At 36.6% G+C, this 18,312-nt stretch overlaps 1 protein-coding gene across 1 annotated transcript in view; it reads left to right on the top strand.

Moving 5' to 3' along the window:
• Nucleotides 1–5,739: 5,739 nt before the first annotated feature.
• Nucleotides 5,740–18,312, top strand: part of LOC124796013 (calcium-activated chloride channel regulator 1-like) — a 134,203-nt gene continuing 121,630 nt past the window's right edge. Inside the window, exon 1 of the mRNA XM_047260096.1 lies at nt 5,740–5,794. Coding sequence (XP_047116052.1) covers nt 5,772–5,794 — 23 coding nt within the window. The 5' untranslated portion in view covers nt 5,740–5,771. The remainder of the gene's footprint in view (nt 5,795–18,312) is intronic.

The following is an 18,312-nucleotide window of genomic DNA, read 5'->3' as shown; positions in this document are numbered from 1 at the left end:
CAATGGTGTTTGAGTGTAAAATTTTAAATTATCAGAGGGAAGTCTCAAACTGTGTCTGTGACAAGTACTGTAATTTCCAGCTCTTTGTAGAGTTTCCCCAGAAAATTATCCTGCATTGAATTACAGTTTCAAAGTGGCTGTGGTAGACTGTCTTCCTAGTGTGCATAAGGGCGGAACCAGATAAGACATTCATTGCATAAGCTAGGCTCTTTAGTTTGTTTGCTAAGAAGTCTACATGGCCTTCCAATTTAAATTTTTGTCAAGATTTAGAGCTAGAAATTTTACATAACTTGATTCAGTCATTTCCTGATCATCGTAGACTATTTTTATGGGAGATGCTGATGATGTTTTTGCACTGAACTTCACTAATTATGTTTTTGTGACATTGAGCTTTAATACACATGAAAATGTCTGCTTGTGTCTGTGTATGTGCGGATGGATATATGTGTGTGTGTGTGTGTGTGTGTGTGTGTGTGTGCGAGTGTATACCTGTCCTTTTTTCCCCCTAAGGTAAGTCTTTCCGCTCCCGGGACTGGAATGACTCCTTACCCTCTCCCTTGAAACCCGCATCCTTTCGTCTTTCCCTCTCCTTCCCTCTTTCCTGATGAGGCAACCGTTGGTTGCGAAAGCTTGAATATAGTTGTGTAAAATCTGAATATTTGTAATAGGTACGATGTAACACCCAATATTGTGCCTTATTAGGTATAATGGTATATTTGTATCATGTATATGTAATCACATATGTATATATGACTGTACTAAACTTGTAAAAAAATGCTATGACGTTTGCAAAAGACACCAGTTGGTGTCTCCATGCAAAAAAATACAATAAATAAATAAAAAAATAAAAAATAAATAAAATTGTTATTTGTTTGAGATACTTTTTGGGCAGAGTCCAATAGATGCACTTTGACAGCAGAAATTCCTATGTCACAGCACTATGCAAAGTCCCAAGGAAAACCTCAAAGTACTTCATCATGATATACATAAATGAAGATCCAAAATTGGACATGAAATTTGAGATTAGTATGAGTTTAGCTACTGTTCAGACCAGACACTTGTACTCTTATACGTAAAATAAGTTCATATTCTTCTTTACCATTACGTCCTGTTAAAGTATGTGTTTGAACTTGTTTACTTGTCTGACAGCTTCTTTTCTTCTTCTCTTCACAAAATCCTTTCATGGATTCACTATGTTAGTTATTATTCCTCTGTCCACTAATTTCCACCAGTGTTTTTTTTAAGCTTTCTCTATGAACATGTGATTTGCAGCTAGGGTTCCAAAGACTTTGTATTTTGTGCTGGTACCTTCTATGGCATTCATTTCTTGTAAGTACTGCTCAACTTCTTCTAACCAAGTATTTTTTTCTTACCTTTTTTAAATTTGTTATATTAAGTAATCTTGTGTTAGCCATTCTGTAGACTTAATTATAGAACTTCAAGTGTCTTCTACATATTGAACAGTGAACTTGTCTTGTGCTGTGTGGAAGTCTATAGTTTGCCTTTTTCCTTTGAAATTTCAGCAATTTTTGAATGGTATCCTAGAAGTAAAGTTCCTGAGGCATATAATGCTTCAGGCAAGACTTGTATGTTGGTGTTTTGCATTACAGCTCATTTATTGCAGTGATTCCATGTTATTGTGTATGCTGTATGGAGTTTGCTGGCGTTTTCTAAATTGGCCTTACTGTCTAGTCCAAATGGTACTACAATTTCTCCAAGATATTTAAAAGAAGACATATGTGAAATTGTCCCATAGTTCATTTTTAGGTGCGGCCTTGAAATTTTTGTATAAATTTTCCATCAAATGTGTCTTCCCATATGATATATGGAGGCTTGCCTTTGATGCCATTTCATATAACTTCTCTATGGCGAACTTGTACTCCTCACTAGTGTTAGCACAGATAGCTGGATTGTCAGCAAAAGCTAGCACACTTTGATTCTCTGTCCCAAGATTCCAGTGTTTATACCTTTGATTTCTTTCCCCATTCTCTGATGACTTTGTCTAACACAGTGTTTAACAGAATTGGGGAGAGACCATCTCCTTGTTAAACTGCTGTATGTACTTCAAAAGAATCAGACATTTCATCCAGAAACTTCACTTGAGATGCTATGTCTGTGATTGTCTGGCAGATTAGTTTGCTAGTCTTCCCATCTACCCTGAGCTCTTCTAAAGTGTCCAAATTGATTTGCCTGTCAGCAGAGTCATACGCCTTCTTGAAATCCAGGAAGGTGTCATAATGCTGGAACTTTGACATATCCTTAATATTGTCTTTAAACAATAAATCTGCTCAACCCAAGATTTGCCTTTCCTAAAGCTTTTTTGATGTTCACCAATCAAATGATCTCTTTGCTGTTCAACTCTGTTTAAGAGAGATTTCAATAGAACTTGTATACAATTGGCAGTTTACCTCTGTATTTGGGGGTCTGCTCCATTGTCTTTTTTATGCAATGGATGTATTATAACTTTCTTCCAGCCCTTTGGAAACGTTTCAGTTTTCCATATTTCTGCTAAAAGTGCATTAAATCTTCTTTTGATATTATTTCCTCCTATTTTTAACATTTCCCGAGTTATGCCATCCTCTCCTGGCACTATGTTATGTTTGAGTGATTGAATTATCTCTCTTATTTCTTGACTTGTTGGGGGTTTAAAGTGTGGGTTTTACACAGATTTTTTAAAATTCAATCTTTTATTTTGAAAATAATCAGCAAGTATCATGCAGTTTATCTCTCATTTTCCATTAACTTGACAAAAACACAATGCTGGTGCTTTAAACCCAGATATGTCCTCATGCAATGTCTTGTAGGAATTTCAGGTGTTGTTTCTATGGAAATCCTAGTCAATTTCTATGAACCTGCTTTTGTTGTAGGCATGTTTTTTAGTGATAAATTGTTTTTGAGATCTTGTTTTGAATCTTCAGGAAGGACTCCCATCTTTCAAGTATTTAATGCTCATTGTATTGATTCCAAGCTTTTATTCACACATCAATGTCTTCATACCATGTCATATTCCATCACCTGCATTTAAATTTCCTGTGTGGCTGACGTAATTTCATAGCTGATGTTTGTAATGTGTTATGATTGTCTGATCACTCTTGAGACCTTGTTCTTGTATGTCACAGGTGAAAGCCTTGACGTTTTTCTCCATGCAGTCTGTATCAGCTCTAGGAAATCAGTTTCTGTTCATCAATATTCAGAAATGGGAGAAAGCATTTTATCAATGAATGATAGAAGAATAAGAAATCATTACTGATGTGCACTTTAGTACTGAAACTGTTGAATAATGAAGCTGTAGTAATCAGAGAAAGATTAACAAGAAGTGCAATTTTGATGTATGTCACATTGTTGTTGACTTTGGAAATGCAGAAGGGAGAAGAGACTTATTTAAAAACAAATACTTGCTTTCTTAGTTTCAAATCTTATCCTGGAAATACTTTGCCTTTCACATTACAAAGCTGCAAGTCAAGTGGTTATGTATTGTAAACAGACCTCTGTTGATTTAATTGAAAAATATAATGTCATGAAGCAAATATTAAGCCTTCACACCTACAGAAGAAGAACAATAGTTAATCAATATAAATGAGGAATTATAAGCTTTTCTCAAACTTGTGGCTTTCTATCTGATTCACATGGCTGCTCATAGCCGACCTAATCACAAGTAGCATTAAGCAATATAGTGACAGTCAGTGCATGTACAGTTTACATTTCTGTGTTCTGCCTATTCCTTGTTGATCTATAACTTCAATTGTTCTACATTCTTGAAGAGATTTATGAAACATGATGAATGACTGAATTAATGAATGAATGAACAGTTAAGTGACAGTGTTTCCACCCGAGAAAATCATTGTGTTCATACAAGAATACTTTCACTTTGACCCATTGCCTATGGGGAAATGTGGTTATCAAGTAATATGGATGCAGATATGAATTACTAGTCTTCAGGCACTGAATATGAATATTAGTACAATAAATAATGTTTAGCCTGGTCATCGTGCATATGTAAAGACTAGTGCGTAAACGTGGAGGATATTTTTCTCAGCCTTGTATTTCAAAGGAGAGAAAAGTGCTTTCTTAAAAAAAAGAAAGAAATATCATTCTTAGAAAGTTACTATCTGAGAGCGTAAACTAATGTGTGCACAGTGCTCATGATTTATTTCTATATTTTGTTGTAGTAGATAAAATGGTTTAAATTTGAAAAAGATATTTTATTTCACTTACAGATTTTACAGGACATACCCTACATACTGGAATTAAATCATTATAATATCTTAACAGGAAAGAAAAATGCAAGGCAGTTGGAATATAGAGTTTTTACTGTAACATGCCTCCTGAAGTAGGGTAGTGTTTTAGAAATTCTATAGAATACCTATTACCACTGTGAATCATTTGATAATCTATGAGTGGATGTTTCATCACAGCTACCTCTACTACACTAGCTTCTCGCAGAATTTTATGGCCATGCACAAACTTCATTGTGATGAATCATATTTTACTGCAGAGTTATAGCTCTCTTATCTTATCTATCTCCAACAACCATAATCAAACAAGAAGGTGTGCCACCTGAGTTCTGTAGTCATACATAGGACATGCTGCATTCAGCAGAAATTTGAACATAGTAAACATGATTGAGTTACAACAAAGTGATGTGTCAGATATTTCTGATTAAGGGATACTTGCCTTCTGACACTTGTCAGCTTTCTGAGATAACATGAACATTTGTATCATGTTAGTGCATCAGATTTATGGATAAAGAAGAAAGTGTGTGCCAAGTGACTGAGTTTTTGTGGCTGCATGATATTTGTTGAGTACATTTCCATATAGAATGAAAATGCTTTATAGTGATGACTTCCGCTTTGTTATATACTGGCTATTTATTTCCTCAGTTATCATGAATAACTGTTCATGCAGTATGAATTACAGTTTTGAAACAGGCTTTGGATATGTTCCATTCAGCCCACTAAAATTAAACTTCAATGAAAGCAAAAAAAATTTTCTACCTCATGTATTTGAAAATAACAAAATCCTGTTGGTTTTAGATGCATCAGAAAATATGTATTCTCAAGTAAGTAGAATAGTTCCACTGAAAGTGATAGCTTAAACTTAATGTTTCAATTTTATGCCAAAACAGTTAGATCAAAAAGCTACATTAGCTTCTACACAGGAAAAAAAAAACAACATTTATACGTAAACTGACATTAAAATACTTGTTTGAAATAATTTCATGTCAACTCTGTGGAAGACTGTGATTAATTCAATGTAGCAATTTACGGAACTTCAGATGAAAATTCCTGCTGGGATAGAATATGGATAATTGGTTAGAAAGACTACAAAGGACATGTAATTTAGGTGAAAACAAGACCACAAGCTATGAGTTAGTCTGAAAATCACACATCCCATACCATATTGTGACTTAACTAACTGTCAATTTTCCATTTTTGTCTATCTTCCATTTTTGCTTATATATGCAGATGAAGTAAACTTGGTTACCAAAATATCTTATATTTAGTAACTGATATATGCACTGCAAAATGTGCTGACCTTCCTAAGCACCATGTAAATCAAATAGAAATAGAAAAATTCATGTTATTAGTATAAACATCAGTATTTTGAATAAAAGATGTATTAGAATAAAAATGAAACAATAATTGATTCAAATATTTTTGAAAATATGGAGAAATTTTAGTTTTCATTAATAGTGCACTAATTTCCAGAATAGAATTTACAAACTGAAGCATGCTCTTCGTCATTGGATTCATTCTATCCCCGAAGACTTGATGATTGGATTAGCACAATTCAAGTAAGTTCCTAGGTTTAAAAATTATTTTATAGATTTTTATCTACCTGTGTACAGTTATTCAAGACACATTTTACAGCCCCACTTTAAGTTGAGCTTTACTGGAAAGATATGGAAAGGGTGCTCAGTGATGCAAAACTAATTGTACATCTCTTGTTCACTACAGTGGTCAGTCTTGTTTCAGCCTGCTAATAATGACAGCTATATGTTTAGAAGGTCAGTTTTGTTACATTACAAACATTTAAACTGCTTTATGTCTGGATACATGACTGTCTACATTTGCTCAGAAAAATGTTAGATGTCAGCTTTTTTTGATTTATCATCAAATGCAAATTAATTTTAATGATCTTTAGTTGTTAACATATCATAGATACTCATTCATTAATAGCGACTTTAGTTTATTATTTTAATTCTTTGCTGGTTTTTCATTCCTAAGGTTATGCCATTAAACACAAAGTTTTCATGTTTTCTTACATCAGCATCCTAAAGATTCTTTTTCTCCATAGTCAGAGTTACACACAAAAGTGTGTGTGTGTGTGTGTGTGTGTGTGTGTGTGAGTGTGTGTGTGTGTGTGTGTGTGTGTATGTGTGTGTGTGTGTGTGTGCGTGCGTGCGTGCGAGACAGAGAGAGAGAGAGAGAGAGAGAGAGAGAGAGAGAGAGAGAGAGAGAGAGAGAGAGAGCGAGAGAGAGAGCAAAATCTAATTCTGTTGAAACTTTCTTGTCACATTTATTTTCCTTACATAACTTTCTGCGCTGGAAAAAAAAATGGTTACTTTAGTGCAATATTTCCTTTATTTCTGTTTTTTGAGATATATGGTTGAGAATAGGATACAAGAAAATTGGAGTGTTGAGCTGCATGTCAGACAGTGTGATGCACGTGCTGTCGATTCAGAATGCAGCACTATATTCTGCCACAGGGTACATCAGTCCAAGTGCAGAAGTTTTTAGCATTGGAACTGATGGATTCCATGCTGTACCACAAAAATTCTGCAAAGTGCTACTTTTTGTCTTCATCTTATCAGCAGATCTCAGCAAATGCTCTCCCTTTATGATGTGAATTTTTTATTTTTTGACTTCGACATTTCGAAATTTTTCTGTGGTATTCTAGTTGTTAGGAAATAGCTTTAGTATAAGGAAAAACCAGTTCGAATAAAATTATTTGAATTTTTATTTATTTCAAAAAGTGACTTGAGAGCCCTGTCAGGTCAGAATGGTACAGACAGTAACAAACATTACTTCATGAAACATGGTACTCATAAAAACAGTTCTTTCTTTCGTTGAACACAAAAATACTTCACAATCAGCACATTTAGAATGAGGGCTTAATTCTATATTATGAATAGCACAGTTTTCACATCTACCATGATTTGCAACAAAATTTGGCCAATGAACTCCGAGATCTCGGGTTCAAATTTCATTTGAAGGTAAAAAACCTTTCTTCCTTCTTTTATTCAGTAAAGAGCTGGAAGATGTTTCTTGTTTTGGTCTTCCTCTTTTCTTCAAAACTATTTTACTTTTTGACAGAAGTCCCTGAGTTATCATACGCTTGAACTGAAGGAAAGATATCCATCCATTGAAATCTGAATATATAACATACGAATTCACAAGTGTTATATTGCTGTCAGCGAAAAACAGGCAGTGCCACCATTTTTTAGTTTTACAATCCCTGTCATAAATAGACTGGAGCATATCTGCTGTATCAACTCCATCCACATGTGAATTATAATCTCTAACCACTACTGAGGCCGTCACATCAATTTTTGTACCATCTTTTTGTTTCTGTTTTATGTTAACTGTTTCAGTTGCATGAAAATTAGGTAAAAAATATACACTCGTATATTTGAAAAATGTAATTCCTCGGGGTAGATCAGTTTGGATTCCGTAGAAACACTGGAACACGTGAGGCAATACTGACCTTACGATTTATCTTAGAAGAAAGATTAAGGAAAGGCAAACCTACGTTTCTAGCATTTGTAGACTTTGAGAAAGCTTTTTACAATGTTGACTGGAATACTCTCTTTCAAATTCTAAAGGTGGCAGGGGTAAAATACAGGGAGCGAAAGGTTATTTACAATTTGTACAGAAACCAGATGGCAGTTATAAGAGTCGAGGGACATGAAAGGGAAGCAGTGGTTGGGAAGGGAGTAAGACAGGGTTGTAGCCTCTCCCCGATGTTGTTCAATCTGTATATTGAGCAAGCAGTAAAGAAAACAAAAGAAAAATTCGGAGTAGGTATTAAAATTCATGGAGAAGAAATAAAAACTTTGAGGTTCGCCGATGACATTGTAATTCTGTCAGAGACAGCAAAGGACTTGGAAGAGCAGTTGAATGGAATGGACAGTGTCTTGAAAGGAGGATATAAGATGAACATCAACAAAAGCAAAACGAGGATAATGGAATGTAGTCTAATTAAGTCGGGTGATGCTGAGGGAATTAGATTAGGAAATGAGACACTTAAAGTAGTAAAGGAGTTTTGCTATTTGGGGAGCAAAATAACTGATGATGGTTGAAGTAGAGAGGATATAAAATGTAGACTGGCAATGGCAAGGAAAGCGTTTCTGAAGAAGAGAAATTTGTTAACATCGAGTATAGATTTAAGTATCAGGAAGTCATTTCTGAAAGTATTTGCATGGAGTGTAGCCATGTATGGAAGTGAAACATGGACGATAAATAGTTTGGACAAGAAGAGAATAGAAGCTTTCGAAATGTGGTGCAAGAGAAGAATGCTGAAGATTAGATGGGTAGATCACATAACTAATGAGGAAGTATTGAATAGGATTGGGGAGAAGAGAAGTTTGTGGCATAACTTGACCAGAAGAAGGGATCGGTTGGTAGGACATGTTCTGAGGCATCAAGGGATCACCAATTTAGTATTGGAGGGCAGCGTGGAGGGTAAAAATCGTAGAGGGAGACCAAGAGATGAATACACTAAGCAGATTGAGAAGGATGTAGGTTGCAATAGGTACTGGGAGATGAAAAAGCTTGCACAGGATAGAGTAGCATGGAGAGCTGCATCAAACCAGTCTCAGGACTGAAGACCACAACAACAACAACAATTCCTTCTTCCAAAGTTTGACTCTCAAATTCACCTCTTAACAGCTCTTGATCACTCTTTTGTTTTGGTAGGCCAAGTATATTGGGATGCACAGTTCCATGCAAATATACACCATGAGCTTTTAGATATTCAAAAAGATCCACAGAAGAGAAGTAATTGTCTGTCACAACTACATAATTATTGTAGTGAAAGCAGAATGTCAGTTTCTGCACTGCATTTCCACCAAGTCCAAACTTTCCTTTGCTACTATCAGATGTTTTACCATGGTAGGCATCAAATTCGTAGATGTAACCTGACATATCTGCATGACACCAAAGCTTATACCCTCATTTCACTGGCTTCATCAGATTCTATTGTTTTAGGGAAGATCATCCTTTGAATCAAACAATACTCTCGTCAATACTCTGAATCTGATCTGGAAGCAGTAGTTCCTGAAAGTTTTCGTTCAACGCTGTAATTAGCGGATGTACTTTATACAGTTTGTCTGCACTGTTCTTAGGTACAGAAAGATTATCATTCAGGTCTGTCACAGACAGAATTTATTTGTATTTCTCTCTTGTCATTGTTTGTATGACAAGTGGCACATTCAGATCACTATCACAACAACAATAATGACAGTTTTTGTGGCAAATGATGATAACTGCAGAAGAATTCAAGGTCAAGAAATCAGTAAAGCTCTTCTTCGTTTTCCCCTTTTGCACAATATATAGATTACTTTGAAAAATAATATTTTCAATCAGTTTGCTTGACAAAACAGTCGAAAAGGTATTTGTTGCAGAATCGTTTTGAGAAAAGTATTGCTCGATCACCCCCTTTTGGGGCATAAATTTAGGAAAATCTGTTACACAGTTTTGTCTTCTAAATTTTTGATGAACTTTTAGATTGTGATTCACAATTTCAGCATTTCTTTCATATTCAGCAGAGGCAGAGTCTGTTTTGTCTTTGTGATTAGCAGCTTGCTTTTTGTTATTTCCCTCTTGTTGTGCTTATACATTGTAGCTTTCTTGTTCATCGTCCTACAGGTTATTTTCAAAATAACTACTGCCTTCAAAATGTATTTCTTCAGCTTCTTGAGAACAAGTGGAAATATTTTCTTGTTGTCTAATGGATGGTGTGGCATAATTTTTTTTTCTTTGCACTTCTAGATTGTTGAGTTCAATTTTTTCTAAAACTTGTTCTGTATCTGAATCACTAATTTCCTCATCAGGCTTATCGATGTCAGATGGAAAATTCTTCAGGAGTAGCTCCAGTATCTCATCATCTTTCAACTTTCTTGCCATAGCCTGTCATGCAAAAACCTGTATATATAGGCCTGATGGAACTTGCAAGTAGCAAATTAACTTTACAAATTTGTTCTTAGCATTTATAATATATTCCACTTATAGCCAATAATTAGCATAAATTGACTTACTGAGTAGCACGGAAAAAATTATGAAGATCATATTCTCACTGAATGATTGCCCTGCAACTGCACACAACCAAATTCTGTGAGGACTGTGTGCACTGAAATTCAAATCACTTTGGCATCACAGATAACACATCCATGAAAGAACTGTGATGCATTGACAAAGTACCAAAGGAATAATAAGTGGCATGCTACATTTTTGCAGCAATTAAAATGATGAAGAATGTTTTGCATTCATTTTTATAAAGTGGGAGAAGTCCATGAGATCATAAAGGGTTAAAACTGAGTGCCCTATCAGGAGTGATCCCTAGTTAATGTGGACTTCTTTTAAAGCTCAGTAGCTTTTCTTTAAAATATACCTTCATTTTCTTGTTTGAGAGCTTGTTGTCAAGATGGAAATTGTGAGTTCTGTTTTGGCAGTACTTAGCTGTAACCTCCAGTTGTAGAAGTATTTGCCAACTGTTTGTTGACCTTCAGTCCAGACAGACTTGGTAATGACTAGACCTTTGTAGCTCACAGCAAGAGCCCCATCACTAGCATACCGAAATTTCCTTGATGTTGTCTTAATTATGTCTGCTTTATACAGGGAAAACAAAGGAGGGGCTAACATTGATCCTTGTGGAAGGCCATTTTTATGTTTCGTTAGAGGGCTCATTTTATTGCCCATTAGAAATTGAAAGCTTCCATTGCTTAACATACCGTTGATGAGGTTTCCAATTATAAGACATGATATGACTGAGAATTTGGAACATTACCACTTGCTTTCATACAGTATTACAAGTGACTGTTAGAGCTGTATACGCAGTTGAGATCTCTTGTTTGTTTGAAAGTCATTCTTCAGTGAAAGTTGGTAATGAGAGAACCTGGTTGGTGCAGTTGTGGTTCAGGCAGAATCCTGCCTGTTCAGTAGACAGGTTTTGGAAAATTTTATGGCTGACTCTGTTATACTGAATTCTATCCAAAAGTTTATATACTGTGTTAACTAAAGCAATGGGTCACTAGCTTTAAAGTTTGCCATTTGGTGTACTTGGTTTTCTGATATCTATGATTTTTGCTGTTTTCAAATTATGGGTTATGTTTAGGAGAATATCATTAAGGAACATTGCTACCCAATTTTTTTATCCAATTAAAAATTCTGAATGGATGACATCAAAATCATCATCATCACCATTTCTTTGAGAGATGTCATTACTTTCTCACTGCTGAATGGTCTAGAGTAGTCTGACTCAGATTTACAAGCTAGTTTGAGAGCTTTCAATTCCTCTTTGACCTTAATTGTATGTGATAACATCTGAGAAGTTCTAGAGGTGGACACAATGTTTGTCACTTGCTTGGCAGTAACAGCCTCTTTCATGCAGTCTGGTGGTTTAACATCTCCAAATCGTTTTTAACAAAGGCTAGACTTTTCTACCTGAGGTGCAATACCTCAAGGCATCAACCATTTCAGTCCACTGCACAAGCGAACTGCGTTGATACTGTGTAAAAGTTTGTCAGCTGTTTCACCATCATTGTTGTCACGAAAGCTTTTGTATAGAAATACTGAAATGAGATAACAGAAGGAGAAGGAAGAATAGGGTTTAACATCCTATGAGTAATGACATTATTATAGATGGAGAATGAGAATACTTTTTTCCCCATAGAAATGTCTCTCACTGTGCTGGCCAAAGGATAAAACTATTGGCTTATTTTGTATATTTTCAGTGCCTGTTGTCCTATGCCTGAAGGAATATGGTTGAGTCAAATTAAATGAAATCATGATATTTTTGTTCTGATGAGTGGTTCAATTGATGTCTACAAAAATGAGATGAATAAAGTGTCCCATGAACTAAAATTATGTGGAAGAAGATGAACATATGACTGTAGTTTTTGTTAACATACCCCATCATTATATCCTTATGAATGAATCCTATGTAAATCAAGAAGTTAAAAGCTCAATCAATTATCCGTCTGAAGTCTGGAAATGATTAAAAAATGTTTGTTTTGTGCATTGAAATACCACTGGAAGATTTTGCACACACCACGGACTTCATCTCATTGACTTTGGAAATAATTATTTAGGCAGTGGAATTACAGCTCAAGTGCAAGGAAAATTAAGCAAGGATCATGTATGTTAATACTATGGTGTGCTTCAGATTGTACAGGTGTTTTTTATCCCAATAAGCTATTAAGCTGACAGGTAGCATCCGTAGTCATATATCCACAATGCAGTACTGGCGACAAAAATATTACAAAAACAGTGAACACTCCAGATCTCATTGGAACTTAAATGAGTACTAACAAAGCCCTCTGTATTTTCTATCAGAACATTCAATCAGTAAGAAATAAACTCTGGGGAAACCAGTTGTACTGTCTTAATGAACATAAAAATTAATGTGTAATATGCCTTATAGAATTGTGACTTGAAGTCAATGAAATAAGAGTAATCCATATTACAAACTATAATATTTATTTGTTTTGTCCTTTGATGATATGTAGTATAATATACAACATGATATTGGGCTTAAGCCTAGTCATTACAGTAGACAGTTTTCCACGGTTACCAATAGTTCTGTGTGTTATACATTATAGAAGTTACAGCTCTATACATTTATTACATTTCAAGTATTCATTTAGTGAATAAAAGCAGTGGTAATGTTGATATTCTCTAACAGATCTTTCAAAAGTAATAATATTTAGTATACATTTTACATCATTTGGCAACTTGTTGAATAATTTTATTCTCAAGTAGCATGTACCTATCTGATGCTGGGAGTAAATGCAAATTACCTTTTAATCAGGTGTTGTGATTATGTAAGCCACAATTATTTCTAATACTGTTATCATTTATGATTACATTTCTTTTAATATACATTAGCATGTTAAGAATAAACATATAAACATGCAAGGTAGTGGTAGCACTTTCAGTGTTTTAAATATTGGTTCACATAACTGTCTAGTTCTGCTCCCTGTAATAATCCTAATGGCTAGAATATTTTAGGTGTGCATTAAAACAGGCAGACAGTACAGCCTGTTCGTTTATGCATCCTTTTAGAGTCAGGCTCATACTATTGCAGAAAGTCAAAAAGAGATGGTGGTTGCTTGATATTAGTCAGAGAAGGTTCCCAGTTCTGCAAACTCACAAAAACTAGCAGCCTAAATGTTGAGAAACATTTCAAGCACCATTCTAGCTTTCTTGCATGATGCCTAATGTGGTGAATCAAATCTCACACTACTCTCTATAATTACTTTTTATTCTCACTCAGAACTATTAAAACTGTCAGTTAATAACAAAGAGTGATTAACAGGAGCCTTTTCTTATGATAATTTCCACACAGGTGCCCCCCCCCCCCCATTGTTGTTTTTGCTTCACTTTCAGTTGACAATACCTTATTGATACTGTGAGTTTGTGTGAGGAAAGCCCCAGTATTGCACCAACTGATGGAGTGTGGCTCCAATTGCCTATTGACTTGTATGTACCACCATTGCAGTACCTCATGAACTGGATGGGATAAAATAGCTGCTTTTTCTTAACTGGCTTTAATCAGGTCAAAAGGGTGTTGCATCTCTATTATCCATGGCAGCGGTTATCATCCTGAGGTATCTTTCCCTGCCTACATTGCTGCCAGAGGCACTTGCATTTTTTGTAATCTATTATGCTGAATATTGTAGCCCCTGCTACTACATTGGTACTATCTCTAATATTTGGCACTGGATACTGATCTAGAATTGTGTGTGCATTCAGCTTGCAATAATCTCCACATGGCCTCCAGGTGCCATACCTTTTTGTGATGAGATGGAGCAGTGATGCCCACAGACTGTCTGACCTGCGCACACCCCCTACATGCAATATATTCTCAAATTCCACCTTTGCCACAGCAAAATGGCTGGGTGATAACGTTCTCAGTCACAGTGATATCAGTTGGCCTGACACAGTCTTAGTGTGGTGAACTGTGATATGCACCACACATTCATCTCGACTCTCACTACTGTGGTCCTCTTCCAGTACCTACAAATTTTGACTAGGGACCATTGTGCTCAAAGCTATCCATCCTATAATGAACTATCATGATCTCTCTGTCCATCTTAATTTTTACTCCATTGTGATCTATCTCAGGCCACTGGTTGCTAATGAAATCCACACCTAAGATGGGTTTCATTACATCTGTTTCCACCAGCATTTTTCACTAAACCTGAGATCCACTTCTATCTCGCTCCCCCCATAAATTGGTATGAACAAATTATTGGCCATCATCAGGTGGGCGAGAGTGGTTGGCATTGCACTCTTTATGCTGAGGGGAGACAACATGATAACATCTGAGCCAGTATTGACCAGAAAGCAGACATTTACATTTTCTCCTGCGACCTGGCCACTGACTCTATTATGGTAGGTAGACGGGCATGTACGTCTTGCGGCTCATTCACAAAAACATTGGTGATACTAATGAACTTGCCCTTGTTGCTCTCATTCAAATGGTTTACCTCTTTTGTTAGTGTCTTGTTTGGATGTAATCGTCTTATTTCACACTAACACCTTTATCTCCTGTTGCAGTGCATCTACGTGCTCTTTCAGATGGTTAAATTACTTAGTGGTATCTATGTGTCTTCATGCCTGACATGGCTGCTAGGTCCGGTGCTCCACACGCCCTGCCTGCTACTGCTATTGACAAAGTTACATATGTGACTACAGCCACTATTACAATTACAGGAAGTTTCAGTGTTCATACCTGCCACAACATTGTATCTGACAACTCGTATTCCCTTACAATTCCTCGTAAGTGGTGCCTGAATTCCAAAGATTTTCCGCCTACCTTGTGTTCGCCATGTATGACTTGCTGTAAACATTGTTCCACTGGCTTGCACAGCTGACTGATCAGCATTGTCGTTAGGTGTCAATATTGTTGATCTCAGTATTACATTTGATGCTATAGTTGTTGCTCTAGCATCAAGACTGTTGGCTGACAGTCATGCAAATTTCATTGCTTGTTGGTCGCACTGTTCTGCACAAGCACCAGATCTAGCATGACAAACTATAATTGATGTTTATCTGGAAAGAAATGTGAGACTTGTACCTTCATCCGTAGCCTGACTATTACTGTGTCATTGAAGCCTGTGTTTGTCACATTCAATTTTCTCCCATTAATCATGGAAGTGACTTCTATATTTTGCATTTTTAGTGCTAGTTGGTCAGGGACTGCTTTTGTACTGTACTTTCAGTGCTCTGTCAAACTCCTCATGCAGTATCATATCTCCGATTTCATCTTCATCCACATCCTCTTCCATTTCCATAATATTGTCCTCAAGTACATCACCCTTGCATAGATCCTCTATATACTCCTTCCACCTTTCTGCTTTCCCTTCTTTGCTTAGAACTGGATTTCCACCTGAGCTCTTGATATTCATACAAGTGGTTCTCTTTTCTCGAAAGCTCTCTATAATTTTCCTGTAGGCAGTATCTCTCTTGCTCCTAGTGAGATAAGCCTCTACAGCCTTACATTTGTCCTCTAGCCATCCCTGTTTAGCCAATTTGCGCTTCCTGTCGGTCTCATTTGAGAGACATTTATATTCCTTTCTGCCTGCATCATTTACTGCATTTTTATATTTTCTCCTTTCATCAATTAAATTCAATATTTCTTCTGTTACACAAGGATTTCTACTAGCCCTTGTCTTTTTACCTACTTGATCCTCTGCTGCCTTCACTACTTCATCCCTCAAAGCTATCCATTCTTCTTCTACTGTTTTTCTTTTCCCCATTCTTGTCATGTTCCCTTACGCTCTCCCTGAAAGAAGGTAACAGAAATTATCACACCCCAATGTAATATAATCAATAGCTCAGTAAGCAGAAGTATTAAAGGCCTGTAAGGTAAATCCACTATTCAAAAAGGTAGACAGTTATGCTGTAAACAATTATCGTCCTATTGCACACAACGTAAAAATATCTTTATTTAACACAACACAGAAAGAAAATATCTTGTTAGGAAAAACAACTTAAGAGCAGCTTTACATGTGAGTAGAACTATGTCTTTCGAGTCTTTCGAAGAATCATCCATAACTATCTCACTACTGAAATCGCAGAAGGTTACACTCTGAATTCAGAGAATAAACAGAAAGTGTCAGTGTTGATACACTGTGCCCCCAGCAGTTGGCACGTAAACAGTTCAACACCCACACCATAAACAAACACACATAGTACAAATGCAGTGGATGACAATCTTGATCACAACATCAGCCCTCTCAAGGATGGAGTGTTGTCCAAAAAATATGCAGGTAAATGTACACATTGTTCAGATCTTTTTTGTTATGGAAATTTATTTGCGTTGGGTGATGCTGATGTTTACAGATAGGCTGGTTCCATGGCGCATTGGTTGGCAGTACATTTTTGGAACACACATGCTGATTTGATTTGGCTGATGGAAACTGTAAAGAGTGTGTCATTTACCTTAAGTCATGCTCCTACTTGTAAGACGTGGTGTGGCTCTCTGTAAGGTGGCTGAAGTAAGAGCTTAACACCATATGTATGTAGTATTACATGCATGCTTGTTTTCAAGTTGCGATGCACGTAACTAGGTGTTGTACTGTGTCTCGAAACAACTTTGTGGGAGTGAATGCATGCTACATGTTCTCTCAACTAATGAATGAATTCTGGCTGGTCTTGATCAGAAGGCTGCAGAGAATTCGCATGTTTTGGGTACCAAGCAGCATCAGCAGTGGAGCTGTCATCCAGTTAGTTTCCTGACCCATTAGTGCTGCTTTTGGGGCACAGTACCAATGTTTGATCATGGAATTGCCCACCAGGTGATAACTTGTAGCTTTGTCATGAACAGTACCACAGAATTTGGTAAGTTTGGTGAATATATTCAAATTGGCAGCCAAAAATTGGCAACTGTGGTCTTTTGTGACAATAATGGGCAACCAAAATGAGATATCCAACTTGACACAAAAGCAAAGGCTAGAGTTCCCACTGAAATGCTGGCACTGCTACCTGCCAGTAAGTGAAAAGATCAGCCATTGTTAGAAAATAGAGCTGACCATTTGAATGAGGTACTGGGCCTACAATGTTGAAATGTACATATGTAAATCATGAAGCTGTATCAGGAAAGTCTCCCACTGGTGCCTGCATGTGGCAGGACTGTTTGCAGTGTTGAAACAGGATACACGCTACCCACAAGTTCATTCACAACATCTTTTTCCATTCAGGGCTGAACAGATCATTTTGAGATCAGGCGAATGGTGATCTGATGCCTGGCTGGCAAAAGTTATGCAAGTTGTTGAAAGTACATTGGTGGAATGTAGTTGGTAATGTAGCTGGACAAGGCTTCCTATTCGAGATATTGCAGAATAACTCAACTTATGCACCAGAAACTTCAATTAATTGTATCTCTAAGCGTCACTAGGGGGTTTATGGAGCTTCTGGTCTGTATGTTATACCTTGGAAAGTTGTCTGCAAGATAAATTGTGCTTGACACACTGCTGACATGAGAAAGACATTCAGATACTGCATTGTCAATGCCTGAAATATGCTTGATATCGGTATTGAGCTGCTTGATAAATTCAAAATCTATGTGTTGATGTGATGATCAGTTGTTGTTGTTGTTGTTGTTTTGTTGAAAGGCATAGGTGACTGGCTTATGAACTCTCTGGCTTCTAATTGTGGGCAAAACTACTTGATTAGCTCAACAAATGCAAGACATTCTCAATTTCACATGCTCCAATTTTGCTGCGATGGTGACAGCTTATGCAAACAGAAAGTAAGAGGCTGCCATGTGCTATTGTGTAATCATTGCAATGCTGCACCAGTAGCAGTCTGACTTGCATCTACCACTAACACAAGGGGTGCATCAAGTTCAGGATGTGGCTGAAGTGTGCCTTTGGAATGCTCCATTTTGGCACTTTGAATCATTGAATTCAAAGAAGGTTGCATCATCAAGTCAAAGAATAAATAGAAATTGTGAATGCTGAAACACAGTGCTTCTGGTGGCTGAGACATGAACACTTCGACAGCCGTGATAACAACAAACACACACAACACAAATGAAGTGGACACCAATCTTGATCACTACAACACAAGTGAAAGACTTCTCTCA

This window comes from Schistocerca piceifrons, chromosome 4 (genome assembly GCF_021461385.2).
Source record: "Schistocerca piceifrons isolate TAMUIC-IGC-003096 chromosome 4, iqSchPice1.1, whole genome shotgun sequence".
NCBI lineage: Eukaryota > Metazoa > Arthropoda > Insecta > Orthoptera > Acrididae > Schistocerca > Schistocerca piceifrons.
This window is presented reverse-complemented; position numbering and strand designations above follow the sequence as displayed.